Here is a 25861-nt window from a genome sequence, read left to right on the forward strand (position 1 = left end):
TAGGAGGGAAAAGGTCAGTAATGCCTTCTGAAAAATCTATTTACAACAGGGCACTTGAAAAGAGAGGGCTGATCAGGGAGCCTGAGAAAGGCTGAAATTGCAGAAAGGTAGCCCTTAATAGTGCCCAGAGCAGAGCCTTGCTGTGCCAAAGAAAGAAGGAACAAAAGGACTTCTGAAAAAGGGGCAGAAAGGGGATCCACAGCCTTTGCTATGCAACATGCCACAAATTTGTTCCACCTGCAGGCGTATACTGATTTAGTGGAGGGACGCCTGGCTGCCAGAATAACAACAGACTTCAGGAGGCAAGTCAAGTGGAATCAACTGTTGCTGCTTAATCTCCGCGCAAGGAGGTGGAGGCTGGACAGGTTCGGGTGGAGGACTGTCCCCTGCTGCTGCGACAGAAGATCCTACCGAAGAGGCAGTCGGATCGGGGGATCCAGGCTCATACCGAGTAGCTCGGGATACCAAACTCTGCGAGCCCAGTCTGGGACCACAAGAATGACTTGGGCCCGGTCGAGTCTGATCTTCTTCAGCACTCTGGGTAGAAGTGGTATAGGCAGAAAGGCGTACAATAGACCGCAACTCCACTTGTGACAAAAAGTGTTGCCGAGCAAGTGCCGCCTTGGAAATTCCAAAGTGCAGAACTGCTGACATTGCGCATTCTCTTCGGTGGCGAATAGCTCTAACCAAAGCTCTCCCCACTGTTGAAAGAGACCTTGCGCCATCTCAGAGTGAAGACGCCATTCGTGATCCATCATGCACCTGCGGCTAAGTTCGTACGCCTTGGCATTCAAAAAACCTGCCAAGTGTTGAAGCACCAAGAAAATGCCTTGATGTTCCAGCCATGTCCAAAGACGCAGAGCCTGCTGACATAGGTTCCATGACCCCACCCAGCCTTGCTTGTTGCAGTACCACATGGCAGTAGTTTTTTCTGTGAACACCTGCACTACTCTCCCCTTGACAGAGGGAAGGAACGCCTTCAGTGCAAGCAGGATTGCCCGGAACGCCAGAAGGTTGATATGGAGCCTGGACCACAGGCCTCTGATTTCCACCTCTCCCATGTGCCCGCCCCATCCCAGGAGGGCCGCATCCGTCACCACCGTGTGCTCCAGTTGAGGAAGGGAGAGTGATCTGCTGCTGACCCAATGCTGGTTCATGAGCCACCGCTGCAATTGTCGTGCAGTGCCGTCCAAGATCTGGAAGTACTCGGAGAGGTTCCCCTGATGCTGCGCCCACTGGAACTTCAGGTCCCATTGCAGAGACCTCATATGCCATCAGGCATGATTGGTCAGCAGGATGCAGGAGGCCATGAGGCCCAGCAGCCTCACGGTCATCCTGACCGAAACCCAGGACAAGGCCTGAAAGATCTGAATCATAGCCCGAATGTCCCGGACTCGCTGTTCGGGAGGATAAACCCGAAAATGTGCCGTTTCCAGAACCACTCTGATGAAGAGGAGCTTTTGAGAGGGAATCAGGTGCGATGGACAACACCCAGCAAATGCAGGAGGTCGGCTGTAGTCTGGAGGTGGGAGATGACTGCCTGGAGTGAGCCCGCCATCAACAACCAGTCATCGAGATAGGGGAAGACAAACCCCTGATCTGTACAGATGAGCTACGACCACCGTCATCACTTTCGTAAAGACCCGATGGGGCTGGTAAGGCAAAAAGGGAGCACGCTGAACTGAAAGTGCTCGTGGCCTACCGTGAACCGTAGGTAACGACGGTGGGCCGGCAGGACGGGGATATGAAAGTAGGAGTCCTGCAAGTCCAATGCTACCATCCAGTCTTGCGGGTCAAGAGCAGACAAGATCTAAGCAAGTGTGAGCATCTTGAACTTCTCCTTCCGGAGGAAGCGATTGACGTTCCGAAGGTTCAAGATGGGACGCTGGACCTTGTCCTTCTTTGGAACCAGGAAGTAGTGGGAGTAACAACCACGAGCTACTTCTGGTATCGGAACACACTCGATTGCCCCCTTGGCCAAGAGGGCCGCAACTTCCTGCTTGAGAAGAGCCAAGTGATCCCCCCGACATGCGGTGGTACTGAGGTGGCATGGCTGGAGGAGTAGTCTCGAAGGGGAGGGAGGAGCCCCTTCGGACTATCGGTAAAACCCACCTGTTCGAAATGATGGAGCGCCAGTGGGGGAGGTGATGGCGAAACCTGTCACCCTCTGGGGTGTGATGGGCCTGAAACACCGGATTATGAACGTTATGAGGCAGGGGTGGTGGTGGACTGACCCACCTGCTGGCCCCATGATTCACCTCGGCGGGTCCCACGTTCGCGGCTGTGCTGAGACTACACAGGTCTGTGGCTCTGAAACAAACGTGTTTGTGTGCCCCTTCCTTGGATATGAAAAGAGCGAAGAGCGAAAAGCAGAAACCGAAGGAGTGCGCGTGGCAGATAGGCCCAAGGGACTTGGCCGCAGCCCGTGAGTCCTTAAAGCGCTCCAACGCACTATCCGCCTTGTCGACAAAAAGGCAAGTGCCATCAAATGCATGTCCATTAGAGTGTTCTGGACATCCCCAGGAAAGCCAGTCGTCCTCAGCCAGGTGTGAATGTAAATGTAAATGTAGTTGAGCTTATATAGCGCACAGCTACCCGCTGTGGGTTTCCCGGCGCTTGCTTAGGGAACCCGTCCTGGTATTCCCCTGTGAGATAGCAGGGTATCCACAAGGTGAAAGTCAGGCATCCCGCCGCGAGGGGCCGTTGTGGAGATTAAGCAAGCTATTGCCCAGAGTCGCAGAGTGTGAACCCGTGAGTCGAGGAGGCACCGGGGCGAGAAATTTCGAGTCCGTGGAATTTTTTTTAGCCCAAGACCCGCCGAGGCGGGGAATTGAACCCTGGTCCAGGACCGATCTCAGCTTCCGGGTCTGCCGCCTCTAACCCCTGAGCCACACTTCTCCACTTCTCCAGGTGTGACGAAGTAGCGCCACTGTCGTGGAAATCGCTCTGCCCAGCGAGTCGGCGGTGTCAAGGCCACAATGAATCGTGAACTTGGCTGCATCTCTCCCCTCAGCAATAGCTTGGGAGAGCACCATCCGGGCCTCCTCCGGACATTGAGGCAGCACCTGCGCCACTGTATCCCACACAGAGTGGGTATAACGGCCCAAGAGGCATGAGGTGTTCACAGACCGCACCGCTCAACTGGCAGAAGAGAACATTTTCTTCCCAAACTGCTCCAGTTTCTTGGATTCCTTGTCCGGAGGTGTGGAAGGTAATGAGCTCGGGGACACAGAGGCTTGGACAACCAAGCTCTCAGGGGTAGGGTGCTGGGAGAGGAAAATGGGGTCGCCCGGAGCCAGACAATGGCGTCGGGTCATGTTCCTATCCACAGGAGTCCCTATGTTGGACCTGGACCAGGTGCCCAAAAGAACGTCAGAAAGTGCATCATTAAAGGGCAGTAGCAGCTCCGCAGAGGAAGCCGCCAGCCGAAGCACTTCTGTCAGGAGGTTAGTCCTGACGGCCACTGTAGGGAGCTCGAGGTGAAGTGCTTCTGCTGCGCTATTCAACACCACTGAATAAGTACCACCCTCCTCCGTAGCCACGGCAGAATGAGACAGCGTGCCAGGTTCCAGAGAGAAATCCAGATCACCAGCGTCCTCCAAATCCACTGCCCAGTCGAGGTCTAACTCGCATTGGGCTGTGAGAGAGTTCTCCCCGTCCCAGGTCGTATGAGGGCAGCCGACATCGACTAGGACCTATGCATGGATCCATAGGAGTCTCGCGGTGCAGAGGCAGGAGCCGTCGACGACGTCTGGGCAAGAGCCATCGACGAAGAAGGGCAAGAGCCCCCAGTCGGACCCACCCGTGGGGCACGACGGGCCAAAGAGGTGGGCCATTGCTGACACAAATTACTGCAGCTGGGCCGGAGTCGCCGACGGACCCGGGTAAGGCAGGTAGGCCGTCGGCAACTGTGTAGGCTCCGCCGGAGCCGCGGGGGTGGCACCACCCGCACCCTCAGCCGTGTCGCGCAACAGGCTAGGGGAAGGCGAAGAGTGACGGCGCTTGTTCGACTTCTTGAGCTTCGTCTTACCTGGCCCCGAGTGCGAAGACTTCGTTGAACGATGTTGGCGGCTCCGCGACCGATCCCTCCGGGACCATAGACAGCACGGAGCTGACTCCCTGGCCTTAAGCAACTTTCGGGACTGCTCCCGCATAGTTTTCGGAGCCATGGTCCAGCAGTCGGAGCACGACATAGGGTCGTGGTCACGCCCCAAGCTGTAAAGACACTCGCGGTACGGGTCCGTTACCGACATCATGCGGGGACAGGTCTCGCAAGACTTGGAACCGGGCATCCCTACAGCACCAGGAGTCAATAGTCAAAAAAGACAGACAAAAAATCCCCCAAAAATTGACTGGGGGTACCACTCTCTCCGGATCTGTGCTTGCTGGCGCAGAGAAAGAAAGAACTGATGTCGGCGCGTGGGGGCGGCATCTAAGTAGCTGCCGCAACGTCATCCCGGCGATCACGACGCCTACGACGGACGTGGAGCCCCACGACGCCACCTTCCGACACGCAGGGGCACTGCTGACGAAAACTTTCCGGAACCAGTCTAACGCCTGGGGGTAATTCTAAGGTAAGGAATCTATCACTAACGTGTCTCTTTCAGATTCTTTTGTTGACTGGGAGCCAGTGGAGTTCTCACAGGTGTTCGGTGATGTGGCTGCGGCGGGGTATGTTGAAGACCAGTCTGGCTGCTGTGTTTTGAATGTTCTGTAGTTTCCTGCGGAATTTCAGTTTGACGCCGGCGTAGAGTGCGTTGCCGTAGTTGAGCCTGCTGCTGCTGAGTGCGTGATTGACCGTCTTTCTGAATTTGGTGGGAGTTTGAGTCAGCTGTCTCTCAACCAGGTGGTGATGGCCTTTATCTCTGAGGAAGGTGCTTGTGGCGGCTGTGGGTTCATTGGTGAGGGAGAAGATCAGCTGGGTGTCGTCGCCGTAGGAGACTAGGTTGAGTCTGTGGTTTCTGACGATGGCTGCAAGTGGGGCCATGTAGATGCTGAAGAAGATGGGACTCAGGGAAAAACCCGGAGATACTCCACCGGTGATCTCTGTGGGTTCTCAGAGGAACAGTGGTAGTCTGACTCGCTGTGTTCGACTGGTGAGGAAGGAGCGGATCCTGTCTAGGGCTTTGTCGTCAATGCTGGTGCCGCAGAGTCACGTGCGGTGGGAGACGGTGTTGAAAGCAGCCTAGAAGTCCAGGAGGATGACGGTTAATGATTCGCCCCAGTTGTGGAGGGAGCAGATGTAGTCTGTAGCGGCGAGGAGAGCGGTCCCGGTGCGGTGGTTGCATCGGATGCCAGATTGGGAGATTTTCAGGACGTGGTTGGCTTCGATGAACTCAGAAAGTTGGGCATTTATAGAACCAAGCCAGGCCTGGTACGGATAAGAATAATAAAACTTTGCAATATTTTTGCAGTGAAAGACAAGATATATGCAGGTTGAATGCAGTTGGTTGATTTATAAGTCAACAGTCAAAATTACTTTTCAGTTACTTTGGAGATTACGGTGTACGTTACTTCTTGGATTACTTTTTAAGTTACTTTTGCTAATCAGTGTGATGTGCCTAGACACCACACTGGGACATTTCCTAGAAAAAAGGTAAGTAATTCAGTTTTTACACATATGCAGTTTCTTAGGGTTTTAATACAACCAACGCCACACACAAAAGATTTTTCACAGAAAAGCAGTAAATGCAGTTGTATGGGAGAAAACTGTTATCGGTTTACGGTTAAGTATTTGGGTTTGGGAGGTGGTTTCCTTGGGTTAGTAGCAGGGTTACCCCAGGGTCAAGGAAACACTCTCAAAGCACCCTCAGCCACACTAGTCCGGCCAGGTGAAGAGCACTGAGGCATAATGTTATCACTGGGGGATAGGGAGCCTCCGGCTGGTGGCTGCTCACAAGCAGGTCACATGGTTGTAGGAGCAATGCTCCAGGCATTAGGCTCAGGGCAAAGGGGGATCCGATTTAGCACACATGTTGCACCCACAGCTGCACAGGGGAGGTCAGGTGCAGAGTGCTGTTTTGGCGTCGGATGCCCAGTTGATTTCAATGGGGATTCTCCGGTTGCAACATACACTGCAGGCTCGGGGACGAAGATCTTCTGAAGGCGACCACCGGTTGGAGAGGTAAGTTGGAATGTCTTCGGATGCCAGCACACCGTCGGTTGGGCCACCCAAGGCTGTGGGATGTCAAGTGCAGGGGTGTCTTTTGGCATCGGGTTTCTCTTACCGGTTCCAGTCGGGGGATCCTCCAAAAAGGGGCTGCAGACATCGGTTGGAGTCTTGAGGCAGGTCAGGGATCACCAGATCTCAGGTCAGGACCACAGGGAAGACCTCCTCATGGTGTTGGACAACTCGAACTCAGGCAGTGGGTGTCCGGTGCAGACTCGCGGATTTGGATGGAGCCATAGTCTGTGGGTGAGCAAATCTGGTGCTTACGGGAGACAAAGTCTGGTTTGGGAAGGCAGGGCAGGTCCACCGGGTTCTTGGAGGCTGCTGGCTGCAGGGCACACCAGCACTTTACTGTAGTCGGTCGAGGTTAGGACAGGCCAGTAGGGCTGGGGCCAAGTCAATTGGTGTCTTCTTCTTCAGCACGGCTCTTCAGTCCTTCGTGGTTCTTTTTGTCTGAGGAGGCAAGGTTCAGGGTTGCCCCTAAAAACTAAATTTAGAAATGTTACAGGTAGGGACCAATGGGTCCCTTCCTTGGGGTGGGTACACCACCTATTATGCCACACTCCAGTGGGAGTAGGGCATAAGCCTCACTCTGGTTGGCTGGGTCACTCTATCTTCAAGATGGCGGAGACTGAGAGTTGTGCTGCACCTCACCTTCCCTCCCTGAGGGGTGGGGTTGGCAAAGGTTGGCACACCTCTCCTCCTAACTTGGTTTTCCCCGCCGAGTCTCCCGCCCAAAGTGGGGGTTAGAACCAGTGGGGGCCAGTTGCTGTGAGCAGCAAATGGCTGGGGTAGCTCACAAAGGTGGCAAGCCTTTGGAGCATCTCGTTCTTGGACCCTGCCAATCCTGGGGGAGGAGGCTTGGCACCTTGTCCCAGGATGTGCTTTGTTTCAGGACCCAGAGAGCAGCACGCTCTCGACCCAGGGGTCCAGAAACATGTCTGTTGGTGATAGCCACGCAGCCAGGACACAAGAGTCGTTTTTCAGGGGGCATCTTTAATTAAATCCCACACTGCGATCAGTGTGGGTTTAATGGGCTGAGAAGTTTGATACCAAACTTCCCAGTAAAGCCATTATGGTGCTGTGGAGTTGGTAATAAACTCCCAGACCATATAATCGCCATGGCATTAGTGCACTTTCAATGTCTAAGAATTGACCAAAAAGATTACGGTAGTAATGTATATGAGGGCGCACATCAAAGACAATTCGTAAAATCGGATTGGGTGTATAGTAATAATTGTCAAAGAAGAAAAATAAATTGAATAGCAAGATCAATTTATGGTGCCAATCGGGATAAGAAAGCACCCTACTACCTAGGCGCTAGAATACACGGATCATGCAAAGGCAATCCCCGTGATGAACAAAGTTTAAACAGAGATATCCCAGCACTCCAAAGTCACGGTTGTTATTCGTATTGGTTATTAGCCACAGAAACAGAGAACAAAGTATTGGCAATGAGAAACTGGCTACAGAACAGATTAGGTCCTCACAATAATATATGACGAAGAATAATTTAATTAAGTATTTTGCAAAAAAAGGAAAGTCGCAATCATAAGCACAAATCAGAATTTCCTAATACATTTGGTTCTAGTCATTAATTCATGTAAAAGAGACTTATAGTCTCCAAATCTTGATCCAAATGGATGACAGCCGACACGTGTTTCGTCACGTATAGTGACTTCCTCAGGGCTTTTCTTGTAAGTCTAAAAACGATTTGAGTATTAGTCATGCAATTAAGCTTATGCCAGACGGTGTTTCGATTGGATGTTTTTCAAAACCACGCTCATGGATTCAAAAGATTCTATAAAAAGATCCGTAATCGTTACCCTTGTACTTGTTTGGAAATGCTGTTTATATCACGAGGAATGGTCCTGATATCTATACAACCAGTTGTATAGATATCAGGACCATGTCAGGTCTGAGGACCAGGGTCCGTGGCTCAGGGTACGGTCCAGGGGCAGACGGACTTGCCTTTGGTGAGCATTCAGCGCCCGTGCAGCGTCTCTGCCATTAAGTAGTGTGTGGGGGAGGGTTGGGGGGACTGGACAGCTGGGTGGCAGGAAACGTGGGGAGGGGAAAAGTTGCATTGGAGAGGCAGGCCGCGGTGGATCGCAGCAGCAGGAGCAAAGTTGCAAAAGATGAAAGATGTGAAAAGACAGAAAAGATTCTGGGGACGCGCTGACAGCCTTGACCCTTGCCAGTTTGTTGCTCTGTTTGCTTTCGCCGTGAGGGGAACGGCCACGAGGATTTCTGCAGCATTTACCGGCATTTTACCATCCCGCCGTGAGGGGAACGGCCAGCACGAACTACCACTCCCAGCCGCCAGTGCTCACCCCAGGCGCCTGTCATTGACATCAGCAGGCAGCGCCGAGGGAGCTTAAAGCCGGCTTCGGTGTTCCGCAGCGCGGGTCGCGCTGACAGCCTTGACCCTTGCCAGTTTGTTGCTCTGTTTGCTTTCGCCGTGAGGGGAACGGCCACGAGGATTTCTGCAGCATTTACAGGCATTTTACCATCCCGCCGTGAGGGGAACGGCCAGCACGAACTACAACTCCCAGCGGCCAGTGCTCACCCCAGGCACCTGTCATTGACATCAGCAGGCAGCGCCGGGGGAGCTTAAAGCCGGCTTCGGTGTTCCGCAGCGCGGGACGCGCTGACAGCCTTGACCCTTGCCAGTTTGTTGCTCTGTTTGCTTTCGCCGTGAGGGGAACGGCCACGAGGATTTCTGCAGCATTTACCGGCATTTTACCATCCCGCCGTGAGGGGAACGGCCAGCACGAACTACCACTCCCAGCGGCCAGTGCTCACCCCAGGCGCCTGTCATTGACATCAGCAGGCAGCGCCGGGGGAGCTTAAAGCCGGCTTCGGTGTTCCGCAGCGTGGGACGCGCTGACAGCCTTGACCCTTGCCAGTTTGTTGCTCTGTTTGCTTTTGCCGTGAGGGGAATGGCCACGAGGATTTCTGCAGCATTTACCGGCATTTTACCATCCCGCCGTGAGGGGAACGGCCAGCACGAACTACCACTCCCAGCGGCCAGTGCTCACCCCAGGCACCTGTCATTGACATCAACAGGCAGCGCCGGGGGAGCTTAAAGCCGGCTTCGGTGTTCCGCAGCGCGGGACGCGCTAACAGCCTTGACCCTTACCAGTTTATTGCTCTGTTTGCTTTCGCCGTGAGGGGAACGGCCACGAGGATTTCTGCAGCATTTACCGGCATTTTACCATCCCGCCGTGAGGGGAACAGCCAGCACGAACTACCACTCCCAGCGGCCAGTGCTCACCCCAGGCGCCTGTCATTGACATCAGCAGGCAGCGCCGGGGGAGCTTAAAGCCGGCTTCGGTGTTCCGCAGCGCGGGACGCGCTGACAGCCTTGACCCTTGCCAGTTTGTTGCTCTGTTTGCTTTCGCCGTGAGGGGAACGGCCACGAGGATTTCTGCAGCATTTACCGGCATTTTACCATCCCGCCGTGAGGGGAACGGCCAGCACGAACTACCACTCCCAGCGGCCAGTGCTCACCCCAGGCACCTGTCATTGACATCAGCAGGCAGCGCCGGGGGAGCTTAAAGCCGGCTTCGGTGTTCCGCAGCGCGGGACGCGCTGACAGCCTTGACCCTTGCCAGTTTGTTGCTCTGTTTGCTTTCGCCGTGAGGGGAACGGCCACGAGGATTTCTGCAGCATTTACCGGCATTTTACCATCCCGCCGTGAGGGGAACGGCCAGCACGAACTACCACTCCCAGCGGCCAGTGCTCACCCCAGGCGCCTGTCATTGACATCAGCAGGCAGCGCCGGGGGAGCTTAAAGCCGGCTTCGGTGTTCCGCAGCGTGGGACGCGCTGACAGCCTTGACCCTTGCCAGTTTGTTGCTCTGTTTGCTTTCGCCGTGAGGGGAACGGCCACGAGGATTTCTGCAGCATTTACCGGCATTTTACCATCCCGCCGTGAGGGGAACGGCCAGCACGAACTACCACTCCCAGCGGCCAGTGCTCACCCCAGGCACCTGTCATTGACATCAGCAGGCAGCGCCGGGGGAGCTTAAAGCCGGCTTCGGTGTTCCGCAGCGCGGGACGCGCTAACAGCCTTGACCCTTACCAGTTTATTGCTCTGTTTGCTTTCGCCGTGAGGGGAACGTCCACGGGGATTTCTGCAGCATTTACCGGCATTTTACCATCCCGCCGTGAGGGGAACAGCCAGCACGAACTACCACTCCCAGCGGCCAGTGCTCACCCCAGGCGCCTGTCATTGACATCAGCAGGCAGCGCCGGGGGAGCTTAAAGCCGGCTTCGGTGTTCCGCAGCGCGGGACGCGCTGACAGCCTTGACCCTTGCCAGTTTGTTGCTCTGTTTGCTTTCGCCGTGAGGGGAACGGCCACGAGGATTTCTGCAGCATTTACCGGCATTTTACCATCCCGCCGTGACGGGGAACGGCCAGCACGAACTACCACTCCCAGCGGCCAGTGCTCACCCCAGGCACCTGTCATTGACATCAGCAGGCAGCGCCGGGGGAGCTTAAAGCCGGCTTCGGTGTTCCGCAGCGCGGGACGCGCGCGGGCCAAGGGCGGGCCCGTCCTTGCCCGTCTCTGACCGATTCTGACCGATTCTGACTGGACTGGGCCACATCTCTAACGCTGCTGCGGCAGTGTACTCAAGGTAGAAGGGTGCTCTTACATTGATTGGATTTGCAAGTGTTTGTTGTATTTCCTTGTTTTGCTCTATAGGCGAATATTCCACACCGCAAGCATTCTGCTCTGGTGGTATAAAATATTAACTTCTAATTGACTCCATCTAGGTTACCGACTATATTGGCTTTAGTATTGTGTATATAGTGTATGATGGCGACCAAAGGGAAACGTACCGGTGGGTGTGGGTCTGTGACCGGTACTCTTGACCATTTCATTACCAGAGCTGTATCAGTTCTAGAGCACGAACTTGCTATAACTGAGCGACGCCTGTCCACAGAGCTAGCGCAAGCCAGACGCTCATCCCTGGGAATTTTGGCACTGGCTAAATCTCCTTCGAAGCTAGCGGGACAGGATGGGGGTGATTTAGCACCACGGGAGAATCTTGGGGTTAGTACTTCTATATTGCAGACCTGTAGAGAAGTGTGCGATGTTCCTGGTGATTCAGGCGACATTGCCATAACAACACGCAGCCCCCCCGTTACTACTAAATCTGCTTTAACCTACCCGCAGACAAGGGCTAGCAAAAAAACTGCAAATCCTCCAAACCCTAAGAGGAAACAAGTAGGGATGTCCCAGGGAGGGAGAAAGGCCAAACACCCTAATGTTACGGAAAAATCTCCAATGGGGGTGATTCAGGACGAAGATCATTTATCTCCAGGTGGGAATGCTACTAGGCATATAGATCAGCCCCAATCGAGTAATATGATTCCCCAGATAGAGAAAATGGTCCGTTCTCTGTTACTACCACTGGTGGAAAGGGTTAAGTTGGTTAGTGAGAAGGTAGATCGACTAGAACAAACTGTCTTAGACAATTTTTGTTCACTTAAAAACGTCATCAAACTAGCCACCAAGGAAAGGGATAATCTTCTAGGGGTGTCTTCTACTCTCCCCATTCTCCCGCTGGTATCTTCTGCCTATGAAGTAATGCCTGGGGTAACCCTTGAGGCTGTTCTCCCGAAGGCTCAGGTTATTGACAATTCTATTAAACAACGTGATAACCCTTCGAGTGTGTGTAGTACCAATGCTGGGAAAAAGCGCGAGCACAAGGGAAGGATTATGGAATCTGGGGTTGAAAACAGTATATTGTCTAGGGCTCACATACATCTGCCCCCCGCTTGTACTCCTTATGTAGCCGTACTGACAGGAGTCCCGGAATTAAAAGAAGGTGTATTGGAGTCCTACCAGCAATTGAAAAACAAAGTCACCTTCTGGCTAAATAGGAACAGACCGCTTCCAAATTATTTGGACGGAAAGATCCTCTTTGCTAGAAGGGTTAGCTGGGTAGGCCCAAGACCCAAAGATGTTGCTGGGGACTCCATTATTGTCAACTTTGGAGATAGTTGTATTGTGCATTATATTTGTGACTCTCGACTGGCTAGTGACCAGTCAAAAATTGGGGTGCATGATCTAGGGTACTTTTACAATTTCAATCCCAATATCCCTGCAGGATCTAGCTCAGTTCTGAAAAATTGGGAAGCAAAAGACCTGTGCTACCCAGCAGCTCTTGCCTGACCGGTATCTGGGACGCAGTTTCTTATTACATCCCCCAATCCAAGTATTCCAGTCGGAGGGCTCAAGCTTAATGAAAACGTATATTATTCCCCTGTTAACGGGACGGCTGAGTTAGTAGATGTAATCACCCCTGAACTGTCCAGGGAAATGCAAAGTGGACGTAAGCAGTCTGGTGCTGACTTTGCACATGTTCATGGCCCAGGAAGGGATGGGGGATCAATGGTTTCTTCGAATATTGCAGGCTTAAAGTCAAAAATGGATTCCCCGGAATGGTTAGCTTATATAGGCGACTTTGATGTCTGCCTCTTCCAGGAAACCTGGTCCTGTGAGCCCCAGTTTTTACAGGGTTTCTTGAATTTTCATGTCCCCGCAACCCAGGGTCCTAGGGGGCGTCCAATGGGAGGCCTGGTAATTTGGGTTCGACAGGATGTATTTCCAGAGGCTTGTGAAATACTAACTGGGTCTGGGGATATACAATTAGTTAGGGTATCACTTGGGATTCTGGGTGACCTGGATATCTATAACTTGTACCTGAGAGACCCCAATTGGACGGGCTCCCAGGTTTTGGCCCACTTAGTTTCCCTTATAGACCAGTACTCGGGTGAGAGGCGAGTGCTCGTCGCCGGGGATCTGAATATTACCTTCGAACCACTTTTAGATCCTGATTCTGGGTGGGGCACTGACCCTGTGGAAGATCAATTGTGGGGGGTACCTGTGCTTGATCTCAGTCCAATAAAGAGGTGGACTGAGATCATTGTCCAGGTTAATGCCCTCTGCTATGAGTACGGTCTGAGGGCCTTGAATGGGAGGACGCCAGGTGATAAACAAGGGGCGAAGACTTTTGATAATGGTCGGCACTCCAGCAGGATTGATTAGGTTTTATGTAGCTTGAAATTATGGCAATCTGTTCTAGATATGGTTGTTGAGGCCAGAGCTGAGAGTGACCATAACCCTATCTGTGTAACTCACCGATGGTGGTCTAGTAATCGCCTATTAGACGGGGAGACGGCTCCGAGCATGCCCGAGGTAATTTCAACGAACAACATGCGTAGACTTAAGTGGGGCGAGCTCGAGCATAACATTCTGGCTAGCGCCGATATAGATAAGAAATTAGCTGATTCCACTGGTGAGCTCGAGGGTATGCTAAACTATGTGCCAAGCAGTGTTGAAGTCACTAAATCCCATGATAAGTTGTTTGCCGATATAGGCTCGTATTTTACGAAGCCTTTGAGGAATAAGAATAAGGCTTCAACTAAGAAAAATAGATGGTATGACGGCGCTTGCAGAGAATCTAGGGCCAACTTGGTGATAGCTTTGTCTAATGGAGGAAAGGATTGTGTCCGCCTCGCTAGATTAGCATACAAAAAAGCTGTAAGAATGGCCAAAAAGAACTGGGACGAACAACGCTGGCTTGATTTAAAAAGTGCTTGTCGTACTAAAGATTCCCGGTTATTCTGGAACATTCTTAAGTGGGACAGAGGTGGGCGGCCTGATAGTCCTTCCAATTATGTCTCCCAGGGGGAGTGGGTTTGTTATTTCAAACCCCAATATGCCTACAATTTCTCGTTCAATTTTGCATGGGTGCCAAATTATGTTTTTTTTTCCCAGGGTCCCTTTTGCATCCAAGACGCTAAAAGGGCCCTGGGCTCAGTCACCAGTGGACGCGCCCCTGGCCAGGATAGGGTTCCTTCGGATGTTTTTCTCCATGACAAAGATAATTGGAGCAAGTACATAACACTACTGGCTAATGCTGTGGCTGTAGGTGCACCAGTTCCAAAATCATGGAGGGGGGCTGTCATCATACCTGTATTCAAGAAGGGTGACAGGACGCTCCCAGGAAACTACAGGCCAATTAGCCTTATTGATTCTATCCAGAAGGTGGTAGGGAGGATGGTCTTGAACCAAATTCAAGAGTGGATCGATGATAACAACATTCTGACACCCTTCCAAGCAGGTTTTCGAAAATTAACCAGCACGGTGGACCAAGTCTTTTGCTTTGTTCAGCTCCATTGGAGGGTGGTGACATTGGGGAAGGGCAGTCTCTACGCAGCTTTTGTGGATTTAAGAGCTGCTTTCGACCTTGTTCCCCGCCACCGGTTGTGGGCAGTTCTTGAGAGGCTAGGTCTCCCCAAAGAAATTCGGACAATGGTTATGCGTTTGCATGAGTCCAACTATGCTAGGATCCAGTGGGGTGGGGCAGGTGATGTCACCCCTGAGTTCCCGGTTGAGCGTGGTGTGCGGCAAGGTTGTACTATGGCACCCACGCTCTTCTCTCTTTATATTAATGGGATAGTTGATCTCATGCTTTCTGTCAATACCGATGCTCCAAGGTTGGCTGGTGTTTCCATCCCCATATTAATGTTTGCAGACGATACGCTTATCGTATCCAGAACATCTAATGGACTGCAAAAAGCCCTCCGCCTGTTTGATGATTTCTGCCTTGATCTTGGCCTGGAGGTCAATGTGTCAAAAACAAAATTTATGGCCTTCAACCCTCATAGTAGCTTTCGAGGGAAAAGAGTGTACATGAATGGGCAATCTCTAGAAATGGTAACCAATTTTACGTATCTTGGAATGCAGATTTCAAGTAGCAATAACTGGCGTAAGCATCTTGAAATGGCCTCCCTGCGATTCAAACAGTTAACTGGTGCCCTGAGTAGGGAATTTAATAGATCATTCACAAAACCAATAAGCCCGGTATTGCAAGTTTACGAAGCGAAGGCCCTAAACTCTGTGCTCTAAGGGGCGGAGCTCTGGGGTTTTGATCAGCTGGCGACTTTGACCAGTGTGGAGCATACATTTTTTCGAAGCATAACTGGTCTTCCCCAGAGCACCCCTCTGATCCCACTTAGGTATGATCTGGGCAGGAGGTCCATTAAGGATATTGCAAGGCTCCGTCCGGTTTTATACTGGCGGAGGCTCTGGACTACTCCTGAACTTTCCCACTATGCTAATGGCCTTATGGACATCATAAAAACTGATGTCTTCCATAAAATCGAGTGGCTGAAGAACTTACATGCGTCTTTAAAAGACATGTGTATGGAAGGGATATGGAATGACCCAGCGACTGCCCAGTTCCCATCCAAAAGTTCTCTTAAAATAGCATACTGGGAAAGAATAGACTCCCAGGTATTGAGTAGAGCTACAGGGATGTCCGGTAATTTTCTTGAGTCCAAAGACTCCCCTAGCCTTGAATTATACTGGGATCTGGTCACCAATGTGGGTGATAGGAAACTCTACTTTCAGTTTAGAGCTGGCTCCTTGCCTCTTAGATTTCTGACTGGAAGGTGGGCCAGGAACTCGGAATTGCAGTGCCCTGCATGCGGGGCTGCAATAGAAACAACTCCCCACTTCCTGTTTGCCTGTCCGGTATTTACCATCCCAAGGCGCGTTTGGCTTTCCCCCATGTGTAAGTCTCTTGGCACAAGGAGCTGCGCCGTGGCATTACGCATTCTGCGCACTAGCTCTTTAACAATAGTTTGTCGCACTAGCAAAATACTTGGGCTGGGCATGGGCATTGCGGAGAAAGGCAATTAAGCGTACCCTTGACGGGCTTTAATGGAATTTAGCGTCTGGGTTCTCCTTTTAACTATTGAACTAGGGATTATTTAAAAGTGTTTTTTACTATTATATGTCAGTCCATCGATGTGTTTAATGTTTTTTTAAATGTATTTTAATGTATTTATTGAAACTTATGTTTTATGTACTATGTTTGTGTCTTTTATGATTGTTTTAAATCGAATAAAGACTGATGATGATGATGGCAAAAGATGAAAGATGTGAAAAGACAGAAAAGATTCAGAGAAAGGTAGAGGAGAGAGAGGGCATAACAGCAGAGGTGCTCTATCACGAGACCACCAGGGATGAGGTGCAGGTGGGAACGTCAGGGCGGAGGAGGGCCTTGCACCACCGACAGATGGTCAGCAGCAGGGAGCTCGGAGAAGCAGCTACCAGGCGGAGCTGTGTAGGGAAGGGAGCAGTCCACTGATAAGATCAAATAATGTATTGAATATGTTAATTAACTTCTTCGTTTGTATCGCACAGCTAAATCTCTAAGTGCATCACCACAGAAAATGGTCAAAAAGTGACCAGATTCCTAAAAAAATTAAGTCTCTATGTTTCAACACTCCTCTTAAGTCCAAAGTTACTAGGATTTAAAATCAAAGGTATATTTGACAGAAAAATATAAAAGTATTTCCACATTACAAACCAATTCTGCAGCACCTCCTTTCACAACCGACTTGATATAGATTCCCAATTTGTCCTGGCCTGCACCCTAAAGAAAGAGATAGAGAAAGAAACCAGGCACAAATTAATCTTTTTACTTGTCTATGAAATATCACAGAACATACATCATGATTTATGGTTCTTCCTAATCAACCCCCAATTGTTAGTATGATAATGCAACTGCCCAAATATTTTTGTTGCCTCTTCTGTATATACAAAAACACTTACCCGCTTAACATTAGCACTTCAAAAGTACTTATGAATGACATGAACTACCACTGAATCAGTAAATAACCGGACACAGTTTGCTATCCTTCGGATTATAATGCATTCAAGGCAAAGAAACCTGATGTGGAAGACAAACCTGTAAGAACAGGGTGCAGATGTGCTGTAGCGTCGGCCAATCTCTTTACTTTCTGGTAGCATTTAAGAGTGTTAAGCAAAGCCTTACAATATGATAAGTTGTATGGATAAAGTCTAGAGAGTTGGGTTTGAAATGTTCCAGAAGTGACCTCACAGTTTAGGGTTTACTGAGGAATATAGACATCACAAATCTTCCCTTGACACACAACAATGCATTACTCCTCCATAAAGAACAAACTGAAACAAGGCTAAAAGTACAATAAATCCCCAAAGGTATAACTTTCCGAATACCCCATAACATAAGTAATAACAACAGCACCCAAATAAAGCACAAAAGCGCAATTACATAGTTTTCCAAACACACAAATAACTTTCTAACTCCCAGCCCTAAACCACATTGTTACTCATTGCACTTCCCTTTGGAAACAGGACAGCCACGTGGGTGCCTTTTGCTACAGACCTATGTTCGACAGGAGCACTCTGACAAGGAGCTTGAACATGGAATTGCCCTTCAGGTACCTTGTTAAGCACCACTACCCTGCTCATATTCCAAATGTGGCAATCACTTGCTTTGATTGAATTTATGAGTCGCTTTGTCACCTTCCTAAGTTCACCATACGTCAACCACTCTTTTGCTCCCACTGGAGCTTGTATTCTGATCTGATTACCTATTTAGGCAGCAACATCCTTCACACTTTTTTTGTTAAAACTTTACTTTCTCACTGATGCGTCTGCTCTTCCTTGGCCCTCCAAGCATCATCCACTGAGACACTAACACACCTCATCCTGAACACTCACCCAAACAAAAATTCATTTGGAAGGGGTCCTCCTACCAAGAAAGAGCTCTAGCTCAAACATAGTATCCCAATGGTGGAGTGTGGGAAAAGAGTATAAGCTACTAAAAGCTCTCGAAGAACCCTTGTCGAGTTTACTGTGTTCATCCTAACTGTATGCCTTTTTAAAAAGGTCTGTTGGAATGCTCAACCATACCATTAGACTCAGGATGGTAAGGATAGCACTTCATTTTCTGATGCCACAACTGGTGAGGCAATTACCACCGCCCTGGAACACAAATGGAACCCACTATCCAAAAACAGGACCTTCAAAAAACCTTGATGGTTAAACAGTTAGTCAGTTAGTCAAGAAACCTAACAAACGCACCTAGATGTGATTGTCCATGACACACACCTCCTCTGGCTGCCTAGAAACCATGTGCATGGCCACAATGAGATAAGAAGCTAACCTCTCACCAACAATGTCTATGGCACCTTCCTCAGGGTCCACAAAGTAACCCTCTACAAATCATCGGTGGCATTGGAGGCTTATAAGATTTATAACTGGTGATAAAGTCAACAGATAATCTAATTACTCTTTCCAAGTTCAACTGAACCTACCAAAAACCAACACAGATGCATTCTTTTGACTTCCAACATGAAAATGTCCCTCATATGCTAGGTTAATCACTTTGGTCCTAAGACAGTTAGATAAAATTAATCCTGACTCCCGGAGAAGTAGACCATCACTCTATGCCATTTTCTAGGTCTCCAAAAAGAGGCAAAGAGCTGGTTCAATTGATGTTTTATCAAGACCACCCTTCCAACAAATATTCCTGACACTTGCCTAGGGTCTCATCCTGCTGCAGACCCTTCTTCCACTCATCCTCCAGGATAGCATGTTGTGATAATAAACACGCATTCACAATGGGCTAAACTACACCTTATTCTGGCCCACCTTCAGACATAACCATCTTAGCTTGTCACTCTACAACCAATCTTCTAATGCATGAGGAGTCCATGTTGTTACTTGGCAAAATATCTTGCAGGAGTTTATGATCAGATTTTATTGTGAAAACTGAACCCCATGGAAAATTGCTGAATTTCTCGACTCCCCAGCTCACCGCCAATGTCTGCTTCACTTTAATTGAATAGATAGGTTCTGCTCCTTTTAACATTCTGTAAGCACAAGATATAATATGATAATTTCCACCGTGCCTCTGTAACTGCATAGCTCCCAGTCACTTCCCACTTGCGCCCATAACCACTATTGTCTCCTTGCCTGGAACATAAGCTTCCAAATCTGGGGCTGTCTGTAACTCTTCCTTCAAATGAACAAATTCTTTCTCACAATTCTAACTCCAGATAAACTCTACATATCTCTTGCACAGATCTTTCAAAGCAATGGATTTAATATTAAGGTCAGGTGTATACCTGTTATAAAATTCAACCATGCCCAAAATCGAGAAAACTTCCTCCTTGTTGCCAGGCTTTTCTAACTTACAAATCATTTCTACTAAATCTTTCTTTGGTCTCGCAACTGTCCTCAAGACAGAATGACCCAGGTCCATGATTTCCTCTCTACCAAATTTGCACTTACTTCCTTTTAGAGCAATCCCCACACTTTCCAAAATTTTTATAACTTTGCAGACTGAGATTGTATTACTCCCATGACCTCCAAAGATGAGCATTTTGAAAGTATTGAACACCTTTTAGATAACCTACAAGATTATCCATAATTCTCTGAAAAACAGTTGTGGTCAAGAAGAGCTCAAACAGCATCCTGAGAAACTTTTATAAAACCATGAGAGTAATAAAAGATTTAAGTCCTGTGAATCCTCTACCAACCTGACCTAGTGGTACGCAGAAGCTAAATTCAGGGTTGTGAAAAACCTGGGCATCAGGTACAGTGGACAACATTTTGGAGATGAAACCTATCTACAATGATCTCTCTGTTTAAACATCTCAAGGCAACACAATCTTTTTGCCATTAGGCTTGCGTGCCACAACAATAGGTGCCAACCACTCTGTACCCTCCATGGGGACAATTACACCTTCATCACACACACAGTCTCTTCAGCTCCACTTCACAGCCACATTAACTGGGATCCCTCTTACTTTAGTTACTCCAGGTGTAGCACTCTTCTTGAGTTTTTTCCTTTGGAAGTAATTTTGGAGACATCCCAATTTGGGACTAAAAACATGAAATCTCTTTAAAATCCCCATAAGAGTCCTCTAATTGGTGAAAGCACAATTAAGGTACCATACTGTGATCAGGATGTATTCCACGATCTACCTGAAGCAGCCAACTCAAAATACTGTCTTCCTTTACAGCCACATCAGTAAGCCTTCTTTTATGCTACATAAGGGCATTAAAATAGCCCAACATATTTATCAGGTGACCCTCCCATAGCCTCCTGGCTTGATATTCGTTCTCTTGACAGTCACCTTTCCCTCATATTTATCCTTGTAATGATGCAAGGAAATTATGCTCAAGTTGGAGCAAGAGTCGAGTATTAATTCCAAAATATCGGATGCTTTGCCACGTTTTATTACTCCTACCAGGAGCACCACCACTTCACACACCTATTTTACACTATGCTTCAATCTACATTCACTCCTACAACAATGTCTGCACTTGACACATCTATTACACTGTGCTTTAATTGCAGTGGCAATCTTTTCAGTTAGCTATGTGGCCTGTTAAACCACAACGAAACCAGTTTGCCTTAAATTCTAACGTCTTCTGACCCTCATTAGCATCCACAACACTAATACCAACTTTCCTGAGCACATCATACTTCAGTTCTTCCAACCAACTCATCATGTGTTCCACATGCTTGGCTATCAGGACATCGACAAGGGGTGCTCCTCTGAGCTACAATTCCTCTCTTATCAGATTTACAATGAAGAGCAAATTGATCTCTAATACGTTCCTCAGTTACAGTACCAAACTTGCAGGAAGCAGGGAGTCTTTTTAATACAGTGATGTACTCCTCCAGATTCCTTATCTTCCAGCGCCATTCTTCCAAAATGTTAGACTCATGAGAGACGATGAGTCAAGTGTCTTTACAGGAATTCCATATTCATTAAAACCATGTGCACCTTCCTTAGACAAATCAGGAAAGTTATCCAAAACTTCCTGGCCTTCTGCACAGAATCAGTGTGCTGAAAAGAGCCAATTTCCTTTCAGAACGCAGATTGGCCCCACAAATTCATGAATAGTTTAAAAAGACTTTCTTCCATTTAGTCCAGCGTAAACTTGGTTCAGTAAAGTATCACACATAGAATGATGGACGAATCACATTTTGCATGGCATCTTCCAGTATCCAAGGTCTTGCTCATCAATGCAGATGCAGATTAGTGTCAGCAAAGACCTTTACAATAGAGTAATTACCTCACAAAAGCAGGCATGAGAGAGGCCTAATGAAGTTGAAAGTTTTTTAAAAACTAGATCAGCAACTAACTGGAGAGCCTCACCTCTTAGACCACTTCACTAAACGAACAAGTTACTTACCTTCGGTAACAATGTATCTGTAAAAAACATTAGTTAGTTAGATTCCTCACCTTAGAATATCACCAGGCGTCAGGCTGGATCCGGAAAGATTTTTCGTCAGCAAAACCCCTTGCGCGTCGCTAGGCGTCGTCTGCAGCTCCGCGTCCGTCGTCGGCGTCGTGCGCCGGAATGACCGAGTACTTAGACGCCGCTCTCGCGCGCTGACGTCAGTTCTTGTACATAGCTTTCCGCGCCAGGAACGCAGAGCCATGCAAGACACCGACACTGGTGCCAAAAAATCTAGGGCTCTAGAAGGGATAGCCTTAACCCTAGATGTCGGTTCGCAGAACGGAGAGGATGGGTGGGTTGGTGAGGAATCTAACTAACTAATGTTTCTTACAGATACATCGTTACCGAAGGTAAGTAACTTGTTCATCTGAAAGAAACACGTTAGTTTGATTCCTCACCTTAGAATAGATACCCCAGCAATACCAACCCCGGAGGTGGGTCTGCGAACCAAGATCACACCAGAAAGTCCTGGAGAACAGAACGGCCAAAGAAGCCATCTCTCCGGACTTGGCTGTCCAGGCAGTAATGCTTGGCAAACGTGTGCAGCGAGACCCACGTTGCTGCCTGACAGGTGTCCTGCAAAGGGACTCCCTGTCCCAGGGCAGTAGTAGCCGCTGTGGCCCAGGTGGAATGGGCTCTCAGCCCTACAGGAGGGTCCTTTTTAGCGAAGGAGTAACAAGCCTTTATACACAATATGACCCACCGTGAGATGGTCCGCTTGTCTACTGCCCTTCCCTTCTTAAACACCCACGTATCCAACAAAAAGCTGGTCGTCCACCCGGCACTGTTTGGTGCGGTCCAAATAAAAGGACATCGCCCGTTTTGGGTCCAGACGGTGGAGCCTCTCTTCCTCTTTCGAAGGATGCGGAGGCGGAAAGAAGGTGGGCAAGGTGACAGATTGCCCGATGTGAAAGGGAGTTACCACTTTTGGAAGAAAGGAAGGACGAGTCCGGCGGACAACCTCGTCCGGATGAACAGAAAGTAAAGGAGGCTTAGACGATAACGCCTGGAGCTCACTCACCCGTCTAGCCGAGGTGATAGCTACCAGGAAAGCAGTCTTAAGAGTCAGAAGACTATTGGGACAATTGTGAAGAGGCTCAAAGGGAGCGCACATCAGAAAGGTCAAGACTAAATTCAAATCTCACTGAGGCATTACGAAGGGGACAGGAGAAAACATGTGAGTAATGCCCTTCAGGAAACGAGAAACAACAGGGGATTTGAAAAGAGAAGGCTGATCAGGAAGTCGTAAGAAAGCAGAGATAGCTGATAGATAACCTTTCAAGGTGCCCAGAGCAGAGCCCTGCTGGGCTAGAGAGAGAAGAAAGAGGAGAACCTCAGAAAGAGGGGCGGAAAGGGGATCCACAGCCTTTGCTGTGCACCATGCCACAAATTTGTTCCACCTGCAGGCGTATACTGTTTTGTTGGAGGGACGCCTGGCTGCCAGAATAACGTCACAGACTTCAGGAGGCAAGTCAAATGGCATCAACTGTCGCCGCTCAATCTCCACGGATGGAGGTGGAGACTGGACAGGTTCGGGTGGAGAACCGTCCCCTGCTGCTGCGACAGAAGGTCCTCCCGAAGAGGCAGTCGTATCGGAGGATCGATTGACATACTGAGTAGCTCGGGATACCCGTACCTTCGTGCCCAATCCGGAGCCACTAAGATGACTTGGGCCCGATCGCGCCTGATCTTCTTCAGCACTCTGGGCAGAAGTGGTATAGGCGGAACGGCGTACAACAGTCCACAACTCCACTCGTGACGAAAGGCGTCCCCGAGCGAGTGCCGCCTTGGAAACCCCAACGCGCAGAACTGCGGACATTGCACATTCTCTTCGGTGGCGAATAGATCTAACCAAGGCTCTCCCCTCTGCTGAAAGAGGCCTTGCGCCACGTACGAGTTTAGATGCCATTTGTGATCCATCATGCACCGGCGGCTGAGTTAGTCTGCTCTGGCGTTCAGAGAGCCCGCCAGATGTTGAACCACCAGGGTGATGCCCTGGTGTTCCAGCCATGTCCAGAGGCGCAGAGCCTCCTGACAAAGGGTCCATGACCCCACCCCGCCCTGTTTGTTGCAATACCACATGGCAGTGGTGTTGTCCGCGAACACCTGCACCACACTTCCCCGGACAACGGGAAGGAATGCCTTCAGTGCATGTCGGATCGCTCTCAGCTCCAAAAGGTTGATATAGAGCTGAGTCTCCGCCGGAGACCAGAGTCCTCTGATCTCCGCCTCACCCATGTGGCCCCCCCATCCCAGGAGGGACGCATCTGTCACTACTACGTGCTCCGATTGGGGTAGGGAGAGGGATCTGCCGCTGACCCAATCGCGGTTCGTGAGCCACCACTACAACTGCTTTGCAGTGCCCTCCGAGATCAAGACATGGTCGGACAGATTGCCACGATGCTAGGCCCACTGAAACTTCAGATCCCACTGCAGCGCCCGCATTCGCCACCTGGCGTAATGCACCAACAGGATGCAGGAGGCCATCAGCCCCAGAAGCTGTAGCACCAACCTGACCGAAACCCAGGATAGAGGCTGAAAGATGGGAATCAGAGCCTGAATACCCCGGACCCGCTGCTCCGGAGGATAGGCCCGGAACTGCGCCGAATCTAGAACCGCTCCGATGAAGAGGAGCTTCTGGGAGGGTCTCAGGTATGACTTCGGCACATTGATGGAGAACCCCAGCAAATGCAGGAGGTTGGCCGTAGTCTGGAGGTGGGAGACGACTTGCTGGGGCGAGCCCGCCTTCAACAGCCAGTCGTCGAGCTAGGGGAAGACTGGAACCCCCGATCTGCGCAGATGAGCTGCGACCACCGCCATCACTTTCGTGAACACCCGAGGGGCACTGGTGAGGCCGAAGGGGAGCAAGGTGAATTGAAAATGCTCCTGACCCACCGTGAACCGCAGGTAACGCCGGTGGGCCGGCAGGACGGGGATGTGAAAATAAGCGTCCTGCAAGTCCAACGCTACCATCCAGTCTCCTGGGTCTAGGGCAGCCAGAACCTGAGCTAAGGTGAGCATCTTGAACCGCTCCTTCTGTGGTTGCTATTCCAGAAAGAAGTGGGAATAGCAACCACGACCTACTTCTGGACCAGGAACGCGCTCGACGGCCTCCTGGGCCAAGAGGGCCGTAACTTCCTCCCGTAGAAGATTCAAGTGATCCCCCGACATGCGGTAGGTACTGTGGTGGCATGCCTGGAGGAGTCGTCTCAAAGGGCAGGGAGTAGCCCCTTCGGACGATTTGCAGCACCCACCGGTCCGACGTGATGGAACGCCAGTGGAGCAGGTGATGGAGAACTCTGCCGCCCACTGGTGTGGAATGGGCCTGAAAGCTCGGACTAGGAGGGCTTTGAGGCGGATGCTGCCGGGGTAGATGTGGACTGACCGGCACGTTGTCCTCCAGTACCGCCTCGGCGGAATCCACATCCGCAACCGCGTGCAGGTTGGTTCTGCGGACGGTGGCTAGGCGGACGTGAGGAGGCACCCCTTCCTGGCCACGAAAGAAACGAAAGGCGGAAGTTTGCCGAGAGACCCAAGGACTTGGCCGTAGCCCGGGAGTCCTTGAAACAAGCCAGCACACTATCCGCCTTCTTGCCAAAAAGGCGAGTGCCATCAAAGGGCATATCCATGAGGGTATTCTGGACATCCCCCGAGAAAGACGTGGTCCGTAGCCAGGCGTGGCGACGAAGCGCCACCGTGGTCGAAATCGCCCGCCCCAGCGAGTTCGTGGTGTCTAGTCCACACCGTATGGCATGCCGTGCTGCATCTCGCCAATCAGGAAGCGCCTGGGCGAGCCGTGACCGGGCCTCCACCGGACACAGGGGCAGCACGTCCTCTACCGCATCCCACAGAGAGTGGGAATAACGGTCCAAGAGGAAAGCGGTATTCAAGGACCGCAGACCCAAACTCAGGGAAGAGAACAGCTTCTTTCCGAACTGTTCCAGCCTCTTGGATTCCCGATCCGGAGGAGAGGACGGGAAGGAGGATTGGGACGTCGAGGCCTGGATAACCAGGCTCTCGGGAGTGGGGTGTTGGGACAGAAAACTGGGGTCGCCCGGTGCAGGGCGGTGGCACCGGGCCACGTTCCGATCCACAGGAGGTACTGTGGAGGTCTTGGACCAGGTGCCCTGCAAAACGTCTACGAGTGCCTCATTGAACTGCAGCAGAGGCTCTGTGGAGCTTGCTGATGGTTGAAGCACTTCTGTGAGGACGTTAGTCCTCACGGCCACAGCAGGCAACTCCAGCCCAAGGGCATCGGCCGCCTTGCGCAGCACCACTGAAAAAGCTGCACCTTCCTCTGAGGCCACAGTTGGAGGAGAGATGAACCCAGCGTCCGGGGAGGTGTCCAGACAACTGGCATCCCCCAGTTTCTCTGCCCAGTCCTGTGAAAGGCCGGCCTGTCTGGCCATAGGGTCCTCAGACCCCTCCCAGTCGCCCCCATCTTCCGATTCCGGACCGGGGCTAAACCAGGGAACGGCGCCGTCCGGGGACGGCGCCAGGGGTGGAACTAGTGTCGGCGGAGGAGGCGTTGTGAGGTCGACCGGTGCCGGCAGAGATCCAGGCCTAGATCCCTCTGG

The 25861-nt window shown here is 50.6% G+C and overlaps 1 protein-coding gene across 16 annotated transcripts in view; it reads right to left on the bottom strand.

Moving 5' to 3' along the window:
* The window catches only part of AFDN (afadin, adherens junction formation factor), a 1598291-nt gene that overhangs the window by 554287 nt on the left and 1018143 nt on the right, over positions 1 to 25861 (bottom strand). For all 16 annotated transcript variants that reach the window (XM_085611917.1, XM_085611916.1, XM_085611915.1 and 13 more), the window contains one exon: positions 16567 to 16632. In XM_085611917.1, coding sequence (XP_085468043.1) covers positions 16567 to 16632 — 66 coding nt within the window. The remainder of the gene's footprint in view (positions 1 to 16566; positions 16633 to 25861) is intronic.

The sequence above is a fragment of the Triturus cristatus genome, chromosome 6, assembly GCF_964204655.1.
Source record: "Triturus cristatus chromosome 6, aTriCri1.1, whole genome shotgun sequence".
Classification (NCBI taxonomy): domain Eukaryota; kingdom Metazoa; phylum Chordata; class Amphibia; order Caudata; family Salamandridae; genus Triturus; species Triturus cristatus.